The following is a 17498-nucleotide window of genomic DNA, read 5'->3' on the forward strand; positions in this document are numbered from 1 at the left end:
TGAGGATGCAAGGCATGGATATAAGATCAGCAGTACTATAAGAGGTAAACCAAAAACTGCCTTTAAAGAAATATAAACAAAAAGGACTGTCACCACAATCATATCCTACTACCTGCACATTCTCTGACCTGACTTCCACTAGTTTTATCTGTCTTTCTTGGAGTTATTCCTAATTTACACCCATCTAAAGTTAGATCAGTGGTCCTGATCCTACTCCCATTAAAATTAACATAAAGACTCCCACTAACTTCAGTGTGAGTGGGATTGAGCCCAGAACAAAGCATTTTTCTTTCTTCTATTTAGTCATAGCATCAACACTACAATCTTTAATTGCTGAAATGATTTTAAAAAATGCCACTGAGGCAAAAAACATTTGACCTTTGGCATTAGATCAAAGATTGGAATGTTAAGTTACTTTTCCTGAAGTTAACTGAGGTTAACTATTCAGACAGTAATAGTTACCTTTTGCTTGCCTGTGAACTCTTGTACCAAGACGTATGATTAAATCACAAGGATAAGTGTTAAAACCATGGGTTTGTGTTCTTTCCTTTGCGGTGGCTTGTATATGTGAAAGAAGAACTGTCCTGTGAACTGTGAGTGGCAAAACAACTTTAATTTCATGAGTAACATGCTACTCGGATTTGCAACCTTTCCTAGCTCACCACGGAAAACATCCTAGTAGCTGATGAGCTAAGTGGCTAGATGTATTTGGGAAATATGATTCAGTTAGGCTCTCAGTGAATTTGGCTTTTTCCTTCTCAGAATTTGGGTTATGGGCAAGTCGGAAAGCCAGATGGATATAACTGAAATGAACACTCCAAAACCAAAGAAAAAACTGCGATGGAGCGCCCTCGAAATAGGGCTAGTTGTTGTAGTGATTCTCCTAACTATTATATCTATCACAATGATAGCTCTGTATGCAACATATGATGGTAAGTGGATGTTCATCTTATTGCAATTTGAATGTTAAAGTTGTTAATATTCTGCAAAAAAAAAAATGTCTTCAAGAATAGAATGAACCTGATAGAATAAGGTAATAGCACTCAAGTGAGGTAGGCTCAAATGCGATGTTAAAGTTTCAGTATGTTTGAGTGCATATATATTGCTAACTAAATTATTTAGCTAATAAAAGAAAAACCATTTTATGTTTGACCTAGAGAGGCTCAGCCAAGAATTTAATTGCCTGTCACTACTATGTTATACTTTTTATAATCATACAAAGTATTGTGTATAAAATTAGCTGATTAACAGTTCCCATTTATTGGCAGCTGACCATAAAAGAGTCATTAGACAGCATTAAATGGTCAACTGAAATTTAAAAATTCATCCAAATTTCATATTTCATTTAAAGTTCTGATTTACTATGAGCATTCCTTTTCCAACAATTTTTACTTCAAGAAACAGAATGTGGCAAATGCTATATTTAACAAAAATACCTGTTTGTTCCAATATACTAATTCTGTAGTTTACAGTCTATACTTTAATTACACAGTGAAGCACAGAGTATACAATATGCTGGTGAAAAGATAAATGAAATGGAAAAGCTTTCTGTACATTCTTACTGTACCCAGCATGAAAACTCCATTCTTCCTAACTAAGGCTCTTGATTTGCAGTACGGCTCCCATTGTTGTCAATCGGAATTTCATCAGAAGGATCAAAAGCAGTGCATGACCCTAACTAAATGAAGATGTTAGCAATCTTAGGGCCTGATCCTGAAAACACTTACTTACCAGTTGAAGCACTAATTATTGTGAGTATCCATTGATGCCAATAGGACATAGTAGTTAGCATTATATTAATTGTATAAGTGTTTGCAGGGATCAGGCCCTTAATGAATTAAAATTTTAGGTGGTGTTTAGTCTCTGCATTGCCTTTAAATTCAATTCTGAAATGACGGTAGCACTGAAACTAAAATTTAGAGTAGTGTACATTAAGGAGACTTTCAACTGGAAATTAAGGATTTTAATTTTTGTCCCATAACTTTTTTTCAGATGGTGTTTGCAAGTCTTCAGACTGTATAAAATCAGGTAAGGATATATAGCTTTTCAACTGATTCTAATACTTTTGCCTGTGTTAGTATTTTATGAAATCCATTATACATTGTCACCCTGCTTACCTTAAATATTCCCCCCTTCACAAATCTCTCATTTATTTAGTAACACTTTATCTCAGGAAAGCAAAGGCACTGAAAGAATACTGATTTCATATGGTCTTTATGTGTTTGTAGTAGATACGTTGTGGGAGTTTTATAATATCAGTTTTATTTAAGTTTAATTGAAATGTTTGGTAAAATTAATTGATTTAATTGTATGTCATACTTTTAATTCATGAAATATAGCAACAATGGTTCACTTACTTTTTTAAAGCATATTAAAACCTCAAGCCTGATCTCAAAGCACAGGCCTTCATTGTTGTCTGTCTTGTAAAAATCAGCTTTTCTGCATGTCTGAGATCAGGATCAAGCCTTCAAGCTCTCTAGCAGGGTAGTGATTTATCTTTTATGGGTGAAATCTTGGCCCCATTGAAGTCAATTGCAAAACTCCTATTGATTCCAGGGGGGCAGGATTTTACCCTATATCTTCCAGATTTCATCCTCCATCTTCTAAATTGTGCACTGCCCTGCATGGGCACACGAAAGAGGCTGAGGTGAAGAGGAAGCAAGGAACCTTGTACCCCACTTAACTTCTCTAAGCACAGCCAGTCATTGGCCCTTTAGAGTAAAAGGACTGGGGGACTATACTGCTAAGAGGAGCAATAGAATTTCATCATTCCTTCATCATTGGCTGGCACAGGAAAGAGGGAAGTACATACTGCACTCTGGTAGTAGCAGATGCCCTTGCTGTGGGCACTCACCCAATGCTTCAGGAAACATTGTATTGCCTCAGGCACAATGAGTGAAATAACTGGCCCAGCTGAAGTCAATGGGAGTTTTGCCACTGACTCCAATGTCTCTGGGAGCTCACCCTAGGTTTCTGGGAGCTATCACCAGTTCAGTCCAGCAGCTTACAGCCACTGTCTCGCCTTTACTTGGTTTTCATTGGGATACAAAAATACAGTTCTCTGCACCTACTCATCCTCGAACTGTAGTCCATATATCATATTTGTGAGAAATTCTTTTGGGCAGAGACCCAGAGGCCATTTCATTTGTTCTATATGCTCTATGTGAATAAATAATCATAGATAAAATTATTAGTATGAATTTGAGATGAGCCTTGTGAATAACACAGCTCATTCCAAACAAGCACCCATAAAACCCTTATACCGTATAACCCATCATGTATTTGGCATTCTTCTTCTTCTTCCAGGGAAGTCCTATGGCCTATTTTATGTAGGAGGTCAGACCTCTAAATATGGCACATGACCTAAGGGCCAGATTGTGGAGTCCTTGCTCATGTCTGTGAGCACATACTCATTCACTCACATGACTACTCCTGGGTTTAAATGCTCGCTACTGTGAATGGGGTCTCCACACTCCAGCCCTAAACCAGTGTTCTGTAATGGCTAATCGGTGGGAGTTCAAGGCACCCAGCAGTTCAAAAGATTTGGTAATATAGTGGTTTTCATGGGTTTTGCACCGTTATGAAGGGATTCAATGGCATGATAAAATTCACTCTGTTGCGAAAGACTGGTATAATAAAAAAATCCCTTAAACCCAGAGAAATAGTTGTCAATCTATATTAGTTACCATGTATTATTAATGTTTCCACTGTGATAAACTGTAACTCTGAGTTCAGTATTTAAATCAATAGTTGATGTCCATTGAATATCTGTTTGGACTTTGGTATCAAGGCCAAGTAGGATAAACTGCTCAGGTTACTTTCAGTAGTACTATGGCAGCGGTTCACACATGGAAAGTATGTGATCAAATTACTAACCCAAGGAAATTATACAGAGGTCCCAAAAGAAATTGAATCTGGACAATTTTATTAGGGATAGAAATTAAATAAACTGGTAAAGCCTTGAAATTACAGATATGAACAATGTACTGGGACAGTTTTGTGTGTTCATTTTCAAAAACTTGCAATATGTACAAGCCCCTGAAAAGGGTTAAAATGAAGGTCTTGCATTATAGATGCCAATTAATCGAGGTCTGTGGGTCTGCTCTTACTGTAGTTAATAGGAGTTTAGCTACTGATCTCAATGAGAGCCAGAGCAAGCCCAATAAAACCAAGAGACGCAGCATGGACAAATAAAGGAAAACAAGATCAGTAGTGCTTTGGGGAAAGTGATAAAGTTCAAATTTAACTGAGACACAAATCCATCATTCAAGCTGTAGAGACTCCCCATAGGATTTTCAGAGCATATTGTTCATCCAAAAAAATGTAATAAAAATAATGTAACATTCTCTCTATTGTGAGTGTACAGTTTGCCTCATGTGAAGAAATATACAAAATAGCATTTTTTAAAAAAAATAATTGGCAGCAGACCACACTATGTATCATGTATAAAATGCTAGTGGTATACAATTTTTAAACTTTATTTACTAAAAATTTAGATTTCTAAGGAACAATACTGGAATGCAGTAATGACATGTTTTGGTAACATTTTACTTAGAATTTCTTGGTGATGTGCTTTGATTTTTCATTTGCAGGGTTTTGTCTGTCTTTCTGCTTCAAGCATCTATTTGTCTTCTTTTCCACACATTTTCTGTATGTTTTCAACACACACTCACTTAATCTTTATTCCAGAACCTTAAAGCTTCATCTCTACTCAAAATCCCAGATGTCTTTTCCTTCTACTGTAGGCTCTGTCTTTCATTCCTTCTAGTTTGGCTCCTGGGAGCCTTTCTACCACTACTGCAAGTGAAGTGTGCTTGAAAACTGTCCTGCTCTAGTGGCTAGTTTACATAGAGGCTAACCGCTTACCATTGCTTTCACTTAACGATTATTCTTTTAGCTCAAATGGTAGGGATCTATGCTTGTGTGCTGGTGGTCCTTCATTCAATCCCCGATAGCAACCTGTGGTGAGGTCATTATACAAGCAGGCCCTCAAATCTCCAACTCTGCCAAAATATAATTTTAATTCTGTAGACTGAGCACTACCCTTTCTAGGAGACTTAACTCCTAACACTCACTTCCAATCCCTAGTTTCCTTCATTCACCAGACTCCAATCTCCTCCGAAAATGTCTCCCTCTCCTTATATGGAAATTTTCCCTTTAATTTAAATGCTATTCTAGCCACATTTTATTACAAAGAAGTGTAAATGAGTAAAGGAAACATAAGTACCTTGTATAATTAAAAAACAAATAATCAGTCATGGAGTCATCATCTTGACAATTTTATGATGCTAAATACAACTAGAAAAATCAATTTTTCCAGAAAAAAACTGGTAACTAAAAAAATTATTGTATGTGTTGCATTTTGTGGACTGTTTAGTAGTAGTAGTAGCTCCACATCTAAGCACATTAAAATCAATGGCAGATTTACCTGAGTAAGGACTAAATTAAGAAAGTACTTCAGCATTTGGCCCAGTAAATATTGATCCTGAATAAGCAACTAGGATTTTTAAAAGATGCTTTGACATTTTTAAATGCATACTGAGTAGGAATTTGCACAAAAATGGTTTTTTTAAAAAATACCTTTTAGATAAAGCAAAACTCCAGTGATTGTTTGTTAAGGCTGCTTACTCACCACTACATGTGGGTCCAGCTCTACTGCCCTTTGAGGATGAAGATCTTCCAGTGAACAATATCAGATATCAATTTAGTATTTATCATATTACAGTATGAATTAGAAAGATGGTGTGGTCTGGAAGAATGAGCACAGGGTTGGGAGTCAGGTGATTCTAAGTTCTAATCCTGGCTCTCACACTGACTCTGCCTTGGATAAGTTACTTTACCTTACTGTCTCAGTGTTCCCATTGGTAACATGGAGATAATACCCACCCAACTCGCAGGGCTGTCATGAGGATGAATTCGTCATTGTCTATACAGGGCTTTAAAGATGTTAAATTATTAAATTTACTGGCTAGTTTAGAAAAAAAATTCTTTTAACTTAAGAAGATTGTGTAGGTGTTTTGGCGAGGGAAGGGGGAAGCCAGAGTATCCTAAACTCAGGAATTATATTTGTCCCTTTCCACCTCAGAATCCAGATTTATTTATTTTCTCTAAGGTTTCTACATGTCGATCTGTCTCATATTACAGCAGCCCGAATCATTGAGAATATGGACACTACTGCAGAACCTTGTAAAGATTTTTACCAATATGCCTGTGGAGGATGGTTAAAGAAGAATGTCATTCCAGAGACCAGCTCCCGTTACAGCAACTTTGACATTTTAAGAGATGAACTAGAAGTTGTTTTGAAAGGTCAGTGGAGTTTGTCCATGTACTAGAAAGCTGGACCATATAAAAGTTTCCTCTTTGGCTTATGTGTAATCAGAACAAAACATGTTGTCTAATAAAGGTTTATACATGATAGAATAGTCAAGATTCTTCTGTATTCAGTTCAGCATAAGCCAAGCCAGACTATTTGCTTGGCTAGTAATTTGAGCTTTGGTGGTTATGCTGTTGTTTCTGAAAAATAGTAGCCAACCACTGAAGCAGACTTGTCCAGAACTGACCCCTGTGATGACTGAATTCTGTGTGTGCACTTATCCGCCTATTACAACAGCTGAAACCCAATTCATTACCCTCATGACCTATAAGTGACAGCTGTTCCAGGTGAGGGGAAGAAAGGAATTTCCCTCTGTGTGAGCCATTGGAGCACTGCTCCACATGCTGGAAGTTGTTCTGTGCCAGCTTTACATTCTGCATTACTCCTTCAGCTGCAGCCAAGCAGGCCGACCCCTTTCTAAATGTTAAGGTCAAGGCATATCAAGATGTCACAAGGTATTAAGACCAAATTCAGGATTGTGGCCTATATAATCCCTCCCTTGAGTTTCCACACATAGGGTGTTCTTCTAATCATTCCATTGTGTGTCAGGGGGTGGGGAGCTAGCACCCTTCCCAGCTACCCCCAGCAGATCTTTTGGGGGACACAACCTGTAAACCTCAGAGCATCCCCAGTGGTCATAGGCTTTTGCAGGGAAACCCAATATTCTTGTACTGTTTCCTAGGCTTCACCTCTTGCATGGCAACACAGCTCCCTCTACTCACAGAGCTTTCCCACCATCTGCAAACTCTCCTTCCAGGGTCAGGGAATTTTCATTCTACAGAGGGGGACTCCATAGAAGGTTTACCTGGCAAACATTATTGGGAAACATCTGTAGACTAGAGGTGATACCATGGAGAGTAGCTGTCAAGAGTCTCACCACTCCCCACCCAGCCATGCCACCTCCAGGGCCCTGTCCTCTCAGACTTGGAATGGAGGGGCTTCTATGGGATTTGCTATGAGCAGGGAGCATGCTGAAGAGTTATTGATCCCCCATACTTGTGCTCCCAGTTGGTTTCCATCATGTTTTTCTCCAGGCTCCTCCCATTGCAGATGAGGTGCTGTAATATTTTTCCATGTATGTGTTCTTTGTTTCAGACGTCCTTGACAGGGACAACAGTAATGACATAGTGGCAGTGCAGAAAGCAAAAACTCTGTACAGATCATGTATAAATGAAAGTAAGTTTTCCCACAAATTACTGTACATAAGATTTCTATATAAATATGGGCATAATCCATATACTGCACAGTGCATGGGAGCTGTACCCAAATGTTACAAGACCCCCAGCTTCTGGGGCCATCTCAGGAAGCAAACTGGAAGTTCTGACCCAACTTCATGTAAACTAGATTAGGTGTCCCTAGACTCTGTTTGCCAGAAGTTGGGAATGGGCAACAAGGGATGGATCACTTGATGATTACCTATTCTGTTCATTCTCCCTAGAGCACCTGGCATTGGCCACTGTCAGAAGACAGGTTATTGGGCTAGATGGACCTTAGGTCTGACCCAGTATGGCTGTTCTTATGTAGATTTTTATTTAATTAAATATCAACATCAGTACAGTAGCCCATGTTATTAATTTTGATAGTTTATATTACTCTTCTTATGCATTTTCAGTATTCTGTGTGCTGCTGCCTTTTGTCGGCAACTTAGAACTGCACTGTAGAAATTCTTGAGGGGTAAGATGGAGATTTTGAGTGCTGGGTAGCAGTCATTTGGGACTTCTGACATCAGGAAAGGCATGGGGAGACAGTTTTGGATTTTGGGGATAAGAACTTTAGCCAGATGTTTTTACTAAAATGATCAGCAGTAAAATAGCTAACAATGTAGCCCTTTGAATTATCATTGTTAGGTGTCAGAGTGAAATGTTAGCTCTGAAACTTTTCAGAGCTATTGTTTGAAGGTGTTTGCAGCAGACTGTACTTCAGTTTACACTGGCTCACATTTTAAAGTTTTTTTATTTGGTTGGTTTGTTTTGCATCCATGAGAGAATTTTTTTTTTAAAAAGAAATCTCAGATTCTGGAGCACAAATCTGCGGTGCTGCTGGTGGGTGTGTTCTGTGGGAAAGTTTTTCAGCTGCAGAATCCTGAAATATGGAGAACCTTTTATACAAATCAGTATAGTATTTGGATGTTTTAAAATATCTGGGCATATAACTCATACTGTATTAATTTTCTTGTTTCCAAAAGCTACTATTGATAGTAAAGGTGGAAAACCTTTAATCAATATATTGCCACGGGTGTCTGAATGGCCTGTAGCAACAGATAACTGGGACTCTGCATATGGTAGGACAACTTTTGTCTGTTTATTTTTCTGTTAAAATCTCTAAATGATTGTATTTTTTCTTTATTTTCCAAAAATACTGAGACTAAATGCATCTATCATTTCCTTAGGTGCCAGTTGGACAGCTGAAACAGCTATTGCACAACTGAATTCACAATATGGGAAAAGGGTCCTTATTAATTTTTTTGTTGGCACAGATGATAAGAACTCCACAGCGCATATCATTCATGTAAGTCTGCTAGGGTGGCATTGGCTAAATAATCCTGAGCCATACACATTTCACTCTATTTTATAAATATTAGCTATAAGAAGTCAGAAGGAAAAATTTACTGATTTGAATTTTGGCAGTTAAGCAATAGCAAATCTTATGAATGTTTGTACCCTTTGTATTTAAAGCTTTTATCAGTCTGGTACAGAGAATCTGTTACTGAGGGTTTTTAATTACACTTAATAGGACTGTGACAAATATCTGTATATGTATGAAAAGAGTATGCATGCAGCGTATTTTCTTGTACTCGCTGGACTATGCTCAGCCAGCACAACTCAGGATTACAAGACCCTAAGGCAGAAAACCCACCAAGAAGGGAGTTGCAGCTGTACAAGACGGTCACACCCCTTACCCCACTGCGGTCAGCCAGCAGAGCTCTGAAAGGGATGTGGCCAGGGTGACCAGTCTATTTGTTGATTAAATAGCACATTTTCCAGGCAGCTGCTGTGCAGCCTGCCCTGGCCATAATTTAAAATAGTCTCCCCTAGCAGAATATCTGGGGAAGGGCACTGGTGAATCCATCTGTAACCCAGCTTTCTCATGCAACCCTTAGCAATGGTGAATCTAGTCTGTTTTACACATTATATAGAGTATGCAAGAGTCATGGTGCCCATCTGTAGCTTTGTCTGTATATTCCTTGCCGCCAGTTGCATTATCTGCTTACCTCTGAAGACAATACCACAATGGACTGTATTGTTCAAAGGGCAGCAGCAGAGGGAAAGAGCTAAGAGGAGAAGATTCATAAATTTTAAGGCCAGAAGGTTCCACTGTGATTATCTAATCTGACATCCTGCAGGACACTGGCCAGAGGACTTCCCTGTATTAATCCCTCCTCAAGTCCAATATCTGTGTTTGTATTACAGCATGGCTCTTAGGAATGCATTCAGTCTTGATTTAAAGTTTTCCAGTAATAGGAAGGAAAAAGGAGAGGAGAAAAGAGGGGGGGGGGGGAGAGGAAGGTAGGAAAAGAGAGAGAGAGCTCCACCTCAGTCAGCCTGTGGATTTGCAATATTTAGGCAAGAATGAAATCAGAGAGCAATACTTTCATTATTTCCAAAATTTTGGTTTGCTACAGGGTGGGACTATTTTGTCTGTAAGCTTTTTTAATTGTTTTTGTAGATTGATCAACCTGGGCTTGGTCTGCCTTCTCGCGACTACTATGAATGTACTGGTGCATATAAGGAGGTAAGCCATGGCTAACAAGTAGGGGTGCACATTCTCTCCCCATGTGCACAGGCAATACTGAAAGGAGAACCGTCCATGGCCCAAAGAGCCTGCAATCTAACTCCCATGGAAACCTCACTGGTGGGGAGAACAGAGAGATTCATGGGTATGAGTTTTAAGAAGAGATTGATTTGATAGCAGGGAGAGTGTGCTTAGCAGAGAGAAGAGGGAGGAAGAAACATGAAAAAAGGCATAAAAATCAGGAACAGAAAAAGGAAACATTGAATATGAATGAGTAGCAAGTGAGACGGCAGGGAGATATAAATGAGAGTAGGGGAGGGGGACAAGAGCCTGTAGGGCTGAGGTGCTGCTATGAATATGATTCAGTAAAGGTAGGGACTTGGTTCAGTTTTCCTGGATGCACTCTGAGCCAGCTGTTCTCTATCCAAAGTCAAATTCCACATATGCACTGAGATAGTGGGAATATTCTGTACTGGATGAGAAGGATGCACATAGTTCATGTTGCCTCATGGTCATCCCTAGTGGCTGCACATAGATGTCAAAGAAGAGCAATGATGAGACTGAGCCTTGTGGGAGCATGCAAGTTGAAGCTCTTACAGAGCAGCAGCAGTTTCCCAAAATGGAAAGGAATAAATGTAGCATCATTCCATCAATTTCTGCCAGGACACAAAAAACAAGCCAGGACAGTTCAAACTGGCAGTGTTAAAAGCATTTAATATGGAAGATTTGGTCTCAGCCCTGGTGTTCCATCATCATGAGGAAGTTGTCTCATCAGTTCAGCCAAGGCCACTTCTGTACATACTGGATAAAGCCAGACTGGAAAGAGGGTCTAGGGTCTCAGTGGAGGCCAGGCTTTACAGATTTACAGTTCTTGTCCCGGGAGCTTATAGACCAGAGTTAGTGGATTCATTGTCTGTTTGACTTTTGAAAACAAGATTAAGAATGGAGATGACATTTGATCATTTTGAAAAAAAATTGTTAAATTTTAGTTGTCACTGGTATGTTTAATGGGACGAAGAGAATAGGAAACCTGCAGTCAAAAAGGAGCCTCCAGTCAGAACTATTGTATTGCATGGTTTAGCGGAAAAGGTCTAAAAGTATCTTAAGCTTGAAGGTAAGCAAAGAGCCTAGCACCTACATCACATCATGCCATTAGAATTACTAAAGTGGTTTGTAGTTCTAGCTGATCTTCTTTAATTCATGTTTACTTACCATGCATGCATATTTTCATTAACTCCTTGATACTAGAATTGTATATTCTCCCATTGCCAACAATGGGTGCACCTTAACCCTCAAGGGGTTAAATATATATATTTACTGAAGTCATCTAAGTGCTAAAACTGTGGCTTTAATTAGCCAGTTTTCCCATCATATAATTAAAGGCAGAAGTGGTGGGAAATGCATGATTGTGTTTTGTTGATTTTTGCTAACATATGATACTTAATGTTACAATTTATACTAGTTATGTTTAGTTAAGAGTTTACTTACTAATAAAGATAACCACTAATTATTCATATTACCATAGCTCCTAGGAGCCCCTGTCACAGACGAGTACCCCACTGTGCTAGGTGCTGTACAAACACAGAACAAAAAGATGGCCCCTGCCCCAAAGAGCTTACAGCCTACCAGAAAGTAGGTCACGAGGAAATTATATAAAAATTGTATGAACTGTGATTCTTGCTGGTATTTTCATTTGGTCTGACTATGGGCCTGATTTTGATCTTACAATAGTTTTTAAAAAGTATAGCACTAATGACTTCAGTGGAGCAGATTGTGATTTACACAAGCATAAGTGAGAGGAGAATCAGGCCACTGAGTTCTCAGATATACAAATCTGTACAGTGCTGGCATCCCATTCAAATTTTAATCCAAATTCCATCTACCTTAAGGATGTATCTGGGCTGTAACAATAGCTATTTGTTGGGACTTCTAAAGGCAAGATACTTGGTTTTAGTATTTGTTTTGCTACAGAATTTAGTGAATAAATTAGATGGTGTTACATTGTGACCTGACAGATTAGTTACCATCAAAACCTCAAACATTCCACCACTAAATAATGAAGAAAGTATGGACAAATGTTTAGGGGGGGGACACACCCAAAAAACAAACAAACAAACACCCTCTTAGCAATGTCAAGAGTAAGCACAAGGCAGGCAGATTCTAAATATTCCCACCACCCCGAAGACTTCAAGGGAATGAGAAAAGTCTCTTCCCAACAGAGTAGCCACCTGCACTCTGCCAACAGCCTTTTCTTGGCTCTGGTTCCTGCTGTGTCATTCTGCTTTTATCCTTGAGCTGTATGTGGCAAACAGACAGCTGGTCCATCTCCTGTTCTTTAACCTAAGCATTTTCAGCTTTATCAGGAGTGTTTCTCACCCCAAAACTACATGTGGAATCTGTATGAGAGTTTTTTTTAAACTAATGGTACCTCAGAAACCATTTCACGCCACTGCTGACAGTTATTTTTGACCCTGAATGCCCTTTAACATTGCAGTATATCCAGCACCTATTTACAACTGTAGCTAGAGATCAGCTGAATTGTCCTCTTGGCTGTTCTGATTGTTCCCAGGTGCCATGCAATGGTCTCCAGGTTAGGCCTGATCCACAGTCCATTAAAGGCAATTAAAGGACTGCCATTAACTTCAGTGAGCTTTTGCTTAGGCCCATAGAAAACTTAAGATTTGTGTACATAGCTGCGTACTCTTAAAAGTTTCTGGGCTTGACGAGCACACCCCATGGTACAATTTGTCATTTTAGCTGCCAGGAACTTCGTGCCATTTCCTCCCTGTTAAAGTGTTCTTTTCTAACTCATGACAAGTACCACTGAGGGCCCAATCCTGTGAGGTGCAGTGACCCACCAACTCCCAATGAAGTCAACGTCATTTTCAGGAGGTGCCCAGTGCTTCACAGTTTGAAGCCCCAAGTGCATACAGACTGTAACCAGCACTGCCTTTTAAACACACATACGAGAGGCTAACTGCAGATGAATGCCATTGGTGATAGTCGCTAAAATGTCCATCTGAATGTCTCATTTCAGGTCACATTCTGTCAGCTTGTGAACAGACGTCAAAACATCCCAATATAGTTCCTTAAATGCACATATACTTTAAAAATTATATTGTTTTTCTATTTAGTTTAATTTATTTATATTTGCATTAAGGGAGCATGTTGAAAGCAGGATTCCTATCAGGGAGAAGGTAAAGCAAAATGAATGGGAATTATAAAGAGGCATTGTAATGAAATTTCTGCCCTACTTTCCTTTATGGAAAAGTCTGATAGAATTGAACAGATGACACCAAGAGGGTTCTATAGAAGTTTAATCTTATAAAATTATATCCGTACTATATGTGAACCACCCTATAGATATCCATAGCTTGGATATTATTTTTCATTACATTGAATAGGATGATCTGAAAGCCTATAGAAAGGTTATCGTTGTCTGTTAAATTCTACAGGAGCTGCAGAAATGTCCCTGATACAGACTATTTAGCCAACACAATTTATAAAAAACAGTATACAGAACATTTTTCCCTAGCCTTTGATGGCCTAAGGAGTGCACGGCCATTAGCGAGACCTCAGGATGTTCTGATAGAAAGTACGTATCACTGCAAACTAAGGAAACTGCCCAGCACAGAGGTTCCTATAGACTCACAAGCAAGATATAGTAGTTACTTGACTAAAAAAGAATCATTGTTTCTGAGAGTGATGTTTCCCAAATGCTAATTCAGCACTATCCCATCAGCATTTCCCTCATGTAATGTTTCTGCTTCTGCTGCCTGGAGGCACTATTTTCAGAAATTATAATTTAAGTAAGATGATTAGGAAATTTAGGGTAATTCCCAGACAAACACGAGGGGTGCGATTTAAGTATAGACTAGTAAACATCTTAATTTTAAATTATGAATGCATGGCACAACAGATTGCAATGTTTAGCCTTGATTAGTGCTGCAACCATATAGCAATTTGCCATGACGAAATTTTTAAAGTTAATTTCCACGTTATAACGCAGCATTTCAGAATGTAGTACTATATTTTGTTCTTTAGAAATGTAGCTAAGAAGTGCCAGGAACAATAATTCACAAAAATCAAAGTTAGTCTAAGATATGCATGATACACAGTACTTTGAAGAGGTTTGTCTTGAAATTGTTTGTTTCTTTTTTGCAGGCGTGTTCAGCCTATGTGTCTTTCATGATTTCTGTGGCTAAGCTAATTCTCCAAGAAAAAAATCTCACCATCAATGAAAGCCAGATTTCTAAAGAAATGGAAAGAGTTATGGATCTGGAGATAGAGATTGCCAATGTAAGGAAACTTTTCTTTGTGGGTTTTACATAACTGACTATTCTAGGTTAAAAGAGATAAGCAGTAGGAACACTTAGGAAAGAACATTATAAACAGTTATGAAGTTACTTTTATGTGAACACTAAGAGGATATGGAGCCATATTCTGCCCGGAGATAAATCAATAGGCATGGTCTCCATGTAACTGGACCCTGTATTCAAGACACAATGCAGCCCATGTTACATTTATATAATGGCCTTCATCTTCAAAGGATCCCAAAACATTTTACAATCTTAAACTGATATACCAACTGTATAGAGTAGAGCAGAAGTCTCAGACTTTTCCAAAGTGAGACCCTGAAAGATTGTCTCATGGGTCACCTTCCCTCGCATTTACAATCCTGCTGACCACTTCCCCTACTATTTAGGATTCCATAACACCCTAGTGGCGACTACAGCAATTGCTTGTCTGGAAAGTAATATTAGCAAAATGTTGTGTATTTTTAGCTGTCTTTTAATTTGATAAAGCAGCTGGAAATTAGGAGGAGAATGCCACATGTAATGCGTCAGCCTACTGCAGACCACTTGAAGCAGTTCGTGTACACAGAGGTTCTCCATTTAAACACAGCAACTCTATACAACACTTTAGGTTCCAAATCCTAAGACTAGCTTATATGGCAGTATGGTGTCCATAAGACACAGTGGACTGTAAATGGGATGTGCACCAGGCCAAGCAATCCTGAAGAAGGTCAGGCCTGGTACACTAGATGGGAGATTAAAGGGCACATGGACCTGAAGGTGCCTATTACAAGAGGAAGGGAAAATATTGTCATTAGCTGTCTCCTCTCAAGCAGTAGTATTCTGACCTTCTGCACATTGTTTACTTCAGCCCTCCATAGCTCCAGTGGGGAGTGGGAAAATGACAGGAGAGACTTGGTTCACATACCATCTGCTTAAGAAAGGGCACTTTATGAGGGACATTTTAGGGGTCTCTTTCCTTCCTATCCTTCTCCTTGATTTTTGGGGGGCTAGTTAGAGCAGTGGGCACCGACTGTAGTCCCTGGAATAGAACATAGAATAATATTTGGCCCACACAACCTTTTCAGTCTCCCACTAGTCAGCTGTCCCAAACTCTTAGCCAAGAGTTTTCTTCAACAATAGTATCCCTAACACAGGCAGCCAGAATTTAAAAGTGTCAGGGGACAAACCAAATGGAAAATTCTAGTACTCACGTGCAAAAATATGGCCTCAAAACATTCAGAACTTGGGAAGATTCTGGACTGATTTTCTTTACCCTTGAGTTGTTTTTACTTCCTCGGTGAGGAGGACTATAAAACAATCCAAGTTTGCATTTTCTAGCTTCAGCCATTTGAGTCACACCAACAGACTAACGGCATGTGTGTCAAGGAGGAAGTGTAATTTCCCCATTTCCATATATCAAAACCAGATTTTGATTTTCCTCAGACTCTTGAGAAAGTCACCTTTGACTGAGACCAAAGATGGAAAAAACTTTCAACCAAAAGGAGTTTATTGGATAAAGATTTGAGGGATTGAAAAGGCAAGTTAGAAAGGAAATCACATCTGACACTTCTCTATGGCACTCGCTATTGGCAAATGCCATGCTTAGTGATGGGCAAGCTGCTGTTGCCTAATTTTGAACCCATTTGACCTAAATTTGAAAGTTCAGCTCCAGTTTGAGCTGTAATGGATGTGGAATCTGCATTCTGCTTAGAGAAGCCTGTAGGAAAAGAAGTGGAGAGAAAAATATATGATGAAGCCGAGTGAGGAATAATGGAGCAGGGAAGAGGGAATGAAAAAATAAATATAAAGGAAGTCTTAAAAAGGACTGGAGCTGGGGAGAGAATTTCTAAATTAAAAATGAATGGAGTGGCCAAAGTTTGCTACCCCTACACCAACAGAATTGGCTGTGCCAATAGAGGCAGGGGATTCTGCCTTGGATAGACCACCTTCCTTTGAGAAATCACTTGGATCCTTATTATTTTGCGTTCTCAACTCACCATCTTGGGAGCCAAGGTAAGAAGGGACACAAGGACGATATGCTGCCAGATGATACTTCCTCCCCCTCTCTAGTCAGACAAGCTGCAATGGTAGGAGACAGAGGGGAAGCAGCAGTATGGCACCCCCAGGGCAAAAAGCCCAAGGAGCAGTATTTCCCTGCTCAGTGCTGCATCATGCAAGTGCTTGCTTCTCTCCTATCCTTCGGGCAGATCCAGCTCAGGGGGGATGCTGTACATTGGAAAGGACAGATGGAAACCCAGGAATGAAGGGTGGATCTTTGAGGACAAGAGAACATGTGCCAGATGGCTGTTTAAGCAACTTAACTGGGGATATCCATGGTGCATGAGAAAAGAGTAGGAGTATATCCTATGGGTTGAAGGTATCGTAGCAAAGCAAGAGAGCTTTTTGGAAAGTCAGTGATATTGGCTCTCTAATCCAAAAAGCAGAGACCTATAGTATTAACAGAGATTTTGTCAGTGTAATTTTGTCCTCTCTTTTGACTCAAGCCTACAACATGTACCTGCAAGGCATTGAGCAATATTATGAACTGCCCATATACAGTAGACATGTATCAAGCCTTAAGACCTTCAGTTCTTTCATCATTTTCACTTCCTTTTCCTGGTATTGCTATAAATTGCCTCAACTTATATAGTCTTCTTCTGTAATTAACATGTGTAGGCTACAACTAAACCTGAAGACAGAAGCGATCCAGTTCTGCTGTACAATAAAATGACATTAACAGAACTCCAAAATAACTTCTCTTTGGAGATCATTCATAAGGTGAGTGATTAATATCCCAATATTTTCAAGTCCTATTAGTGCCTGATAAAAGAAACTATGTAATATTAGAATTCTTTTTGAAATAAAGCTTTTATATCTAGAACGGAGATATTTTAAAGTTGAACTATGTAAATGAAGTGCTTGAAGATGATAGGGTATTACTGGCTGATTTGATGCCACTAAATTAAAAACAAGGAGGTGCTCTTTTAAAGCCAATACTCAGGATTGCTGGAAGAGCATTGACTAGAGATGGTCAAAATTTTTCAAAACAAATTTTTTTGTGGGGGGAAGAGGAGGGGGAGGGGGGAACAACCAAA

At 39.2% G+C, this 17498-nt stretch overlaps 1 protein-coding gene across 1 annotated transcript in view; it reads left to right on the top strand.

Moving 5' to 3' along the window:
* The first annotated feature begins 772 nt into the window (after positions 1-772).
* MME (membrane metalloendopeptidase) overlaps positions 773-17498 on the top strand; it is a 59302-nt gene continuing 42576 nt past the window's right edge. Inside the window, exons 1-9 of the mRNA XM_065410933.1 lie at positions 773-932; positions 1993-2028; positions 6145-6306; positions 7469-7549; positions 8559-8654; positions 8763-8881; positions 10040-10105; positions 14270-14404; positions 17080-17181. Of these exons, the coding sequence (XP_065267005.1) occupies positions 773-932; positions 1993-2028; positions 6145-6306; positions 7469-7549; positions 8559-8654; positions 8763-8881; positions 10040-10105; positions 14270-14404; positions 17080-17181 (957 nt within the window). The remainder of the gene's footprint in view (positions 933-1992; positions 2029-6144; positions 6307-7468; positions 7550-8558; positions 8655-8762; positions 8882-10039; positions 10106-14269; positions 14405-17079; positions 17182-17498) is intronic.

Source organism: Emys orbicularis, chromosome 9 (assembly GCF_028017835.1).
Source record: "Emys orbicularis isolate rEmyOrb1 chromosome 9, rEmyOrb1.hap1, whole genome shotgun sequence".
Taxonomy (NCBI): domain Eukaryota; kingdom Metazoa; phylum Chordata; order Testudines; family Emydidae; genus Emys; species Emys orbicularis.